The sequence below is a fragment of the Cajanus cajan genome, chromosome 6 (assembly GCF_000230855.2).
Source record: "Cajanus cajan strain Asha chromosome 6, NIPB_CcT2T_4, whole genome shotgun sequence".
Lineage (NCBI taxonomy): Eukaryota > Viridiplantae > Streptophyta > Magnoliopsida > Fabales > Fabaceae > Cajanus > Cajanus cajan.
Window position 1 is genome coordinate 36339005 of NC_138522.1, and position 10148 is coordinate 36349152.

At 33.8% G+C, this 10148-nt stretch overlaps 1 protein-coding gene across 1 annotated transcript; it reads right to left on the reverse strand.

Annotated features, from left to right (window-relative positions):
- Window positions 1-920: 920 nt before the first annotated feature.
- Window positions 921-8823, reverse strand: ATO (splicing factor-like protein). The gene is made up of 12 exons (XM_020357435.3): window positions 8616-8823; window positions 8426-8539; window positions 8052-8156; window positions 7492-7634; window positions 7282-7378; window positions 5652-5816; window positions 5354-5425; window positions 3106-3261; window positions 2899-2976; window positions 2325-2453; window positions 1954-2100; window positions 921-1372 (listed from the first exon to the last, which is right to left on the reverse strand). Exons 1-12 carry the CDS (start codon window positions 8787-8789, stop codon window positions 1226-1228), a joined length of 1527 nt encoding a protein of 508 aa, XP_020213024.1. The 5' UTR covers window positions 8790-8823; the 3' UTR covers window positions 921-1225.
- Window positions 8824-10148: the final 1325 nt, after the last annotated feature.

Genomic DNA, 10148 nt, shown 5'->3' on the forward strand with positions numbered 1-10148 from the left:
TAGAAAACATGATCGGTATCTAACCCTAATGTTCCAACAGGTCAAGTTCTTTTATCTTTGATGGGATTTATTTTCCTCATGAAAGTGATGAGAAATCATTTTCATATCACACCAAACATAGAACGTTAACTACAAGTTTCTTCAGATTGAGATAGTTAATCTGAACTTATCTTACTAAAAAATTATGTTCAAGGGCACCGAATAAAATATCCATAAGCCAAAAATTTATGTAACTTTTACTTCCTTATTAATATCATTACCTCAACCTCCCTCCCCTCCTTTTTTTTTTTCATGACCAGTATTATCTTGCACAAGACATGTTTAGGAGTTTTCATTTGTCACTTTAAATACTAATTGTTAAAATAATAGCCTTATATATGATAATATAGATTGTGTTATAAATTTAAGATATAGTTTATATTTAAAAGTTATTTAATATGAAATCTTAAATGATATAAAATAAATGATCATGTATAATAAACAAATTAAAATAAAATACTTATTATAAATCAATCGGGTCTACCTCGGTTGAATAAGATGCATAAATACTGCCATCCCTTTTATATCAAGATCAATTTCCATATAGATAAAAAAAAAAAAAAAAATTAAAATACTAGCTACAGATATTTCATAATGCTTTATCCATAATTCAAAATACTATTACAGCTCAAAACTAAAAATCTAATGTTTTCTTTAGACTCCCCAAGGTAAAGCTTCTTACAACTTGCCTTGTAGAGGTATGACGGATGGGAAATACAATTCATAAATTTGAGGGCTCAATTAAATGCCGTGGATAATAATGGGTAATTTTATTCAACTAGAGACTAGAATACAGATATGTGCGGCTGTTTATCCTAGCCAGACTACACGCTACGATTAACAGCAAAATCCTACGATTACCAGCAGCCAAGATCTTAATCTTCTATTAAAGACACATTAGTTGGTTATTAACACCCAAAATCCTATAGTACTAAACAACATCAATCACAATATTTGTTTCTTCTGTCTGGTTAGAGTATCAATCATAAATTCAGAATTCCTCAATAAAGTGCAATACAAGCTACAAAAAATGCCTCCTTGTCCTATTATCCCCACTCTTCTCCCTAGTAGTACACAATATTGCTTATAAATACAATAATTCCCCACATTGACCGTGTAGAAAACAAATTGCTTCCACTTCACGCCCAGGTGAAGAGAAAAGAGGCATCTTAAAAATTGTGTTTTCTCATATCAGTCCTTGGCGCTGTAAGTCGGCGTATGTCTTCTTATTATAGATGTTGCCTTCTTTGTCTTCGTACTCTTCCTCTAGATCTGGCCGCCACTTGTTTACTCCTTGTCTTTGCTGTATCTTCTTCCAAAGATCCTTGGCTTCCTGCAACAGAGTATCATATCATGTAAGATACTATAGATTCAGAGGTTAAGGGGAAAAGCCCATAGATTTTCGTCAGAAATTGATTGAAAAGGACTGAAGAGTCCCACACATGTATCCTAGTCAATGAGATGTGAAGTATTCTGATTTCATGGGTGTTTTAACTATTCGTTTTTGAGCTTCTATCAAGTCACCTAGAGTGCCAGCGAGTATATATTCTAACTAGGGTATTGATTACCACGAGCTACTTTTCATAGCCAAATTACCATAGAAGATATGAAATAATCAAATTAGCATAATTAATAAGAAATAAAATAACAAGAATCAAAATCGTAATATTTAGCAATAACATTAGTATAATACATTTTTTATGTTCTAAAAAATTTAAAAATGCACAAGTCCATTAGAATAAGATTTGGCCAATTATGTCCGCCGGAAGATGTTTTAGAAAAGCACACATCCGCAAATGCAATTTCAAAATTGAAGTGTTCAGGTGTTTTTCGAAAGGGTACATAAAACAAACACTTCAGGAACTTGCAACCATTATAAAGTAATGTCGTTCAAACAAATAAATATATGAATACCTCAATTGATGTGATTTCATTGAAGTTCTTAGTATTTGGGATACCAAGACACCGCATGCCATGTTGATGGCGCCATTCTTTAAAATGTCGTTCAAAAGCCCGACGCCCCCAATAACTGTAGTTCCCACATATTTCACACTTAAATTCCTGAAACACATTATATTATTTAATGGTCAAAATATTGTGAGCCATAAAGAATCCTACTATAAGTCTAAACAAGTCCTTAACATTTTAATCTATTGAAAGTTTTAACAGAATTATCTAAAGTAACATGATGCACCAACAGGCAGTGGAACATATTTTAATTTTTAAAAGCTTTTCCCTAATATTGATTTTCAGTTTCCAAAATTTTAATGGCAAATAAATCATACCTGACCCAGACCATGTAGCTTATACAACCAATAAGGTATAGGCTTCCCATCCCATCCCATTGGTAATTTTAGGGGATTATATATCTGTTGCTCCTCGTCTTCGCTTTCAGTGTCTTCTTGTGTCTCTTCCTGTCAAGGGTCATTAAAAATAATGCACAATTAAATGAGCTCATTTTGGGGAGCAAAGAAGGAATAAAAGTAAATGGCCAAAAACGAGAAAATGCAAAGCAAATAGGGTACGGAAGAAAGCCTGAAACATCTCTCGCTAATATGGACCATGAAACTTGCAAAAAAAAAACAGTAAATTTCAATTTGTTCACAACGTTCAATTAAAAAAAAGGGGCAAAAGACATATTTTTCTAACACGGAGCCCAAGCATCATAAGCTCTATTTAGGTTATTACTCTAGTCAAAGTGAGACTAAACACACCCTCTTGAGGTTGCGGTTATAGCAACCGCCAAAGAGGCTGCTATTAAGGTGGCTTTCCACAATTAGGTTTTGCAATGCATTCTTCCAAAAATCAACGAAACTGTAATTTGAGAAACTAATATCATATTAAATTTCTTTGACTCACCTCCTCACGTTCTGCTTCAATTTCCTCGTATGTTAGGGCCTGCTTCTTTACAACATTATCTTTTGTTCGAGCAATTGTCTGTAGAAGGATCAGAAAAATTATACATCCAAACAGATATTTTGATACAGGCAATTATTATACATGCCCAAAATGCTGCAAAGACAGCAATAAAACTAAACTAAAGGAAGTTAAGCATAATGTACTAACCTCTTCTAACAAATCACAGAGTTTTGTCATTTTGGCCTCCATCAATGCAATTTCTTTAGAATTTCCATCTTGTGGAACTGAAGCAACCCCATTTTTATCTACACCACGTGCCCCCTTAGCAAAATGCTTCCTGTCCAACTTTTCAAGAGGCGTGTGCTGAATGAAAAAAAAACACAACCAGAGAAAACTTGTTATATCGAGCTGTCAAGCCAGATTCAGTATACATATATAGCTTATTGGCAGCAAAGCTACTTTAGACAAAATTCAATGAACCATGGTATCGTAAGCAAATTGGGTGTTCACACAATGCATCTTCAAGTCAAACATGATATTGCACAAACACTTTCAATTTAATTTTGATCTACATGGAAATGCCACTTATGAAACAGATAATGAATTTACACTTCCACAGTATTCAAAGTGTATGATATAATGGGTAAGCTGAACAAATTCTAAATTTCATACTTTAAATAAATATAATAAGAAAAGCATAGAATTACAGATTATGCCAAACAACAATTACAAACACATTAGCTAGTTTTCCATGGACAGTAATAGCTGGTGAGAGACCAGAGTGATGGGCCAGTGTTTGTAAAAACATAGTTATTAATCCCGGATAGCAGAACGGCCAACTCCAAAAGTGGGATTGAGGGCTAGTGGATAACGAGATGACCGCTATTCTAATTTATTTATTTATATATGTATGTATTAAATAATTTATATTATATATAATTTAGTATACATATAAAAATTGAAAAATAACTCAATTTATACATTAATTATTTTCACAAATAAAAATTTATAGTACTTAAACAAAATAAAAAATAGAAAATTAAGAAAACAAAAATGTTAAAAGTCCTGTATTAAATTTTTTATTACTTAAAATATTATCTGAGTTATAATAATTAAAAACAAAGAGCAGTTAGTGTCTAAAAAAATAAAGTAAAAATAAACTTAACCTAAATTAGGTCCATCAACCAAACCAAAAGAGAAATTTAGGCCCATTAGCTCAACTTTTCCAACCCTAATTAGTTTACTACAACCCTCTAACCCTAAGACCAATCAGCTAATCACTGCCACCTCCTTCCCCTCTTAGAAGAAGACAGATCTGCAGATGATTTGCCGGAGAAGACAGTCGCTGATGTCAGAGAAGACAGATCCGGCACCCACCAGAGAAGAAGACAGATCTGCGGAGATCTTCTGGAAAAGAAGACAGATCTATAGGAGATCTGTCAAAAGGGAAAACCCGCCCCCAACCCATGATGGCGCCTCCTCACTCCATCGCTTTCGCAGCCGCTCCTTTAAAACGCTCCACATCAAGCTTTATGTAGCAGCACTGAGCCGCTCCAGCCGCTATTGATAATTATGAGTAAAAACAACTAAAAGTAGCACGTACTCCTTTAAAACACTCCACATCAAGCTTTATGTAGCAGCACTGAGCCGCTCCAGCTGCTATTGATAATTATGAGTAAAAACAACTAAAAGTAGCATGTACTCCTTTAAAACACTCCACATCAAGCTTTATGTAGCAGCACTGAGCCGCTCCAACCGCTATTGATAATTATGAGTAAAAACAACTAAAAGTAGTGCGTAGAAATGTTGATTTGAGCAGGTATATAATTTTGAATCCAATACAAGAAGCCCCTAGTCTTAGGACTAGTGACAGCCAAGTTGGAAGGCAAGTGATAGATAGAACCCAAGATGAGATAAGAAGCCAAAAAAAACAATTGGACCCACAGAAGGCATATAGGCCCAAGATCTGGAAAGTATATACTAGGAGAAATAGAAGAGACAGTGGCTGAGTTGGCAGAGAGACAAAAGGTAAAAGGGAGAGGAATCACGTGTTAGGGGAGGTTACAGTTATTAGTAGGATGGAGTGCCCAGCAGTGAAGGATGATTTTCTGTTATGGGTCGAGAGCAGAAGCTCTCTATAGGAGCTGTGCTATGTGGCAGAAGGAATTTATTCTTTATTAAAACACATTTCTCATCTAAGTAATATTCAGTGATTTACACTCTTTATTACTGTATAATTGATTATATTGCTGGTGGGGGATTCAGGATTGTATCAGCAATAGTAAACAAAGTCATTAAACATCCCTGACAAGACCGATTTTGAAATTTGAGGAACTACAGCAAAGATAAATCACTACATCCCTATTTCCTTTCACAGAAAAAACAATACAAATGAGAGTGGGGGGAGGAGAAACCCAGTACTTACTTATTTAAAAGGGTATAAAGTATAAATTACCTTAGTGAGAAACAGCCTCTCTGCACGTTGCTGAACAGTACCACCAGTCTTAAGCCCCAATGCAGCCAGTGCCTATCACATCAAAAAGCCGAGCAGATAAAGAAAACATAATAAAATAACTGTTTTACTGAAATCCATCACTGGCCAGAAAAAATACTTTATCTTTGTACTTCATGAATACCAAAAATCAATGTATCAAGTTTACGGAAAGTGATGGAGAATTTTTGCACATGACCAGCTATATTAATGAAGTCTGCGCACACACATACACACTCTCATACATAGTCATCAATTTTACCTCCTTTAACCTTTCAGGACCCACTTCCATCACCTCTTCAATTGTACTATAATAATCAAGATCAATTGCAGCATGCTGAGCAGGTATATGTCCATTCTCCTGATTGACATTTTCCCATCCCTGTATCTTACCAGCAGCCCAATTTTCTTCAAACTCAGTTGTTACCTGCCACAGTTATATTAGATTCTCTCTCCCATAAAAAGAGAAAAACAAAAATAATGCACAAGAAATCCCCATGTCAATGAGATGGAAATTAGGGGCCCATTTATTTTAGCTTTTTTCATGAAAAATCACTTCTACATTTTTGTGTTCGTTTTAAGCCTTAGAAAATAATTAGAATCAGATGGGGGAAAGAAATATTTCTGATTATTTTAAGAAGTTTTGAGTAGCTTCAGGAAAAATAACTGTAACTACAACTAACTTTCAAATAAAAAGAACCTAATATTTAAATAACCACAAAATATAGCTTCTGCTTCTTATAAAATCTCAAGATTAAATCACTTTACATAAAATTTCTTTATAAATACAACAACAACAACCAAGCTTTTCTCCACTAGGTAAAGCACGTACAACAACAACGACCAAACTTAGCCTTACAGAACCGGTTTGTAAGGTGAAGATTGCTCCCCATTTATATACACTATTATGACCTTATCTTTAGTCAATATGTAATTTCCAACACACATCCTTCACACCAAGGATTAGACATCTTTAGTGTGAAGTTTGCAGAACTGGACATCTGTGGGTGATCTAATAACGGCCCAATAGCGGGTGGTCTGATAGGCACAAAAATAGGAATCACTAAGATAGGCTCTGATATCATCTTAAGAAAGTGGGTTAAAAACTTAACTCAACCTTACAAAACTAACTTGTAAGGTGAGAATTGCGCCACATTTATATACACTATTATGACCTTATATCTAGTCAATTTGAGATCAACAAAATCAAACAAAGACAATGTTTGCTGTAAATCATGTCTATAGACAAACTATTGATCTCTATAGCCTTCTTAACTGTTTCACCTACATTTTTCATGGTGTCCTCTATCTCGGGCCTACCCACTTACCCTCCATCTGATCTACCATGCTTAGTGGAGTTTCTACATGTCTTGTCCACGCATGTGCCCTAACCACCAAAGGCTAGTTTTTGCCATCTGTTATATCACCACATATGGCTAGTTTCTTCCCATCTTTTTTACAACAGGTGCCCTACCACAGCTTTGTCTTTATAATTATCCCACCCCCAAGAAAAAATCAATTACTACTTTTTCATAGAGGAAAAATGCGATAATTAAAGGGTTAAAAACTTGAAGAGATTGGCACAAGAATTATAAGCATATTTACAAGACAGGGCCAGCTCAAACACATCACTGGAATTCATTGAAACAAATTTTTCAGAAGCAAAAACTCATGCTAATCATTCACAGCAAAGATTCATTCAGTTTTATCTAATCCAACATATTCAAAATTACGATAGGAAAAAAAAGGCATATCTGTACAGCAAGGTCAAAAATTAAGCTAAAAATGCCAACGGTTGAAAAAAAAAACTGAAAAAAAAAATCCATACTGATGGTGAAAATTAAGATAAAAATGCAACAAATTTAAAACTGTGGCCAGACAACATTAATCACCTTTGAGAAAATTCGATCAAGATCTTGCAGGGGCTCTGTCCGCTGGAAGAAGTATAATAGATACTCCAAAAGATTCATCATATATTCTCGGTACTGCCTGAAGAAATTTAACAGTAAAAACACCTTTACAAATACAAACTTCAAAAAAAGCTAGGATGCAGATAAATGCCAAATGATCGTGTAACTAGTTTAACAGAGAATTCAATTCACCTGGTCATTTTCATTTTGCGGGGAATCTTATCTGTGTCTGAGAAAACATCAAGATATGCAGAATACTCAATGGGCTCACCAAACTTAGAATTGACATATTGATGGTATAATTCATGCATGTCTAAGTATCGACCAAGAGCTTCCTGAAAGAGTTCTCACATAAACAGCTATCAGAAAAAGCTGAGGAGCAGAAATTATCAGTACTGAAAATGTGACAGCCTCTCCTGACAATAGAATATCTTAAGATTTCGTCTTGCATACTCAATATACTCATTGTCTCCAGAAAATGATTAACCTCATAAAACCTCTTCCCAGATTTCCCAATAACGCATAAGATTTAATTGTTCAATCATACATAAAATACATTGCATAAACCAAAATATCCTAAGAAATTGTAATTGCTATTCTTTAAAATAGTAGAAGACCCAAATAAGTTGTCTGTCATAAATGCTAAGCCAATTTCATTAGCAAACAGCATTCTCTATAATTTCAAGTTCACCAGAGCATTGCTGATTTACACACAAACGCAGAGAAAGAAAGCTAGAGAGAGAAAAAGAGACCTCTCCACTAAACTCAATTTGAGGTTCCTCTTTGAGAAGTGCTTCAAAATCGTCACTAGCGTCAACAACGCGTGCAACTGGATGCTTCCTGTGATACTCTCGAATCTGTAATGCCACAAAATAACCAATCCGTTACACATACACCAGCAGCAAAATTAAAATAACTGCGAGAACCAAACTTCATATATCCAGCTATTTATTTTCTATCAAAAGCGACTAAATCTCTAATTCTCATTCCAATTCCACATACAACTACAACCATGAACCGATTTAAACGCAACAATTTCGATTTCGATGCTTCACCACATCAATCTTCTATAAAAATAATAAAAATAAACTGCAGTGCATCTAAAAATTGAAAAATACAAGCTGACCTCCTTGAGTCTATCATAAAAAGCACTGAAAACGTTAATTCCAGTGGCGGTTTGGCCTCCCAGTGCAGCAATCTCGTCCTTCCTCGCATTGTCGTTATCTTCATATATCTCAATCTGAACCGTAGAACAGAGTATTAGGCTACGATGTGAATACGAAAAAGACGAAGAAAAACCTAATGAGCAAACGTACAAGCTTTTCAGTGGTGGAGGAAATGGTGTCGATCATGTTCCGCACACGGTGACTCTGATACAAACGCTCTTTGTTGGTGTTCGGTTCATTCTGGAGCTCCTTCACTATCAGCCGCTCCAACCGCTCCACCTCCTCGTGTGCTGCGCGCGTCACTTCCAGCACCGTCGACGACATTCTCTCTCTACAACACCTTTCACTGCTCGCAAAATTCCCTACTCGTATATTAACACCCAACCATATCAAGGCCCAATTCTTTCAAACTTTTAATGGGCCCAAGATTGGGCTAGGAACCCCAGCCCATTGGGCTCTGCGGGTCAATATAACTGGGCTTCAGCATTAATGAAATTTTCTAGGCTAAAAACGGTCCTTATAATCTTTTTTTGTTTCAATTTAGTCCCTCATTAATTTTTTGTTTCAATTTGGTCCCAAACTAATTAATTGGTTTCAATTTAGTCCTAAATTAATTAATTAGTTTCAATGTGAGACTTTCCGTCCAAATTGCTTTAACGGTATTAACTTTTGGCCACGTGGACGCCATGTAGATGCATACGTGGATGTCACGTGGATGAGAATTGTTTGAAAACACCTAGACCCAGAACGCCTCGTTCTGAAATCGGAACGGGCCGTTCTGGGTGCACTTTTGGTGCGTTAATTTTGCATCCGGAACGGCCCGTTCCAGGTGCAAAATTAACACACCGAAAATGCAACCAGAACGACCCGTTCCGGTTTCAGAACGAGGCGTTCTGGTTTTATTTTATTTTTTTTATATATAAAATATTAATAATTTTATAAAATATATATTATTAATTATATTTTAATTATGTTATTATATCTAATAAAATAAATATATTAATATTTTTTTATATTTTATTTTATTATGTTTATCTTATTAATTTTTATCATTTTATTCTTTTAATCTTGAATAAGTTGCAAAAAATTATAAAGTGATATTTAAATATTTTTTCAAACAGAAGGAGAAAAAGAAAAAATTATTACTCTATTTATAAGATAATTATATTTTATAAAAATAAGTAATTTTAAAATTTTTACCATAAAAAATATTTTTCAAAATTATTATATTTTTTAATAAAATTAATCAAGAATATTGGTTTAATTGCATTTTTTATCTCTCAAGTATTACAATTGTGCAGTTTTATGATCTCCAAGATTTTAATTGCATAATTTTAGTCCTTAAAAAATTACAATTGCGCGATTTTGGTCCTTCAATTTTTAATTGAACAATTTTAGTCTCTGGAATATCATAATAGTATGATTTTTGTTTCTCCCATTAAAAATTAATAATTTTAATATATATATATAATGTTTTAAAATTAAATAATTATTTATCCATTCAAATTAACGTATATTATAATTTTCGATATTATATCAATAATATTATTAATATATTTATAGATAAACTAATAATTTGATAAATATAACTTGTTATATATTAATATACTTTTACAAAAATATAAGTATATTAATTAGAAATATATATCTGATCTTATATATTTATATTTTTGTAAAAGTATA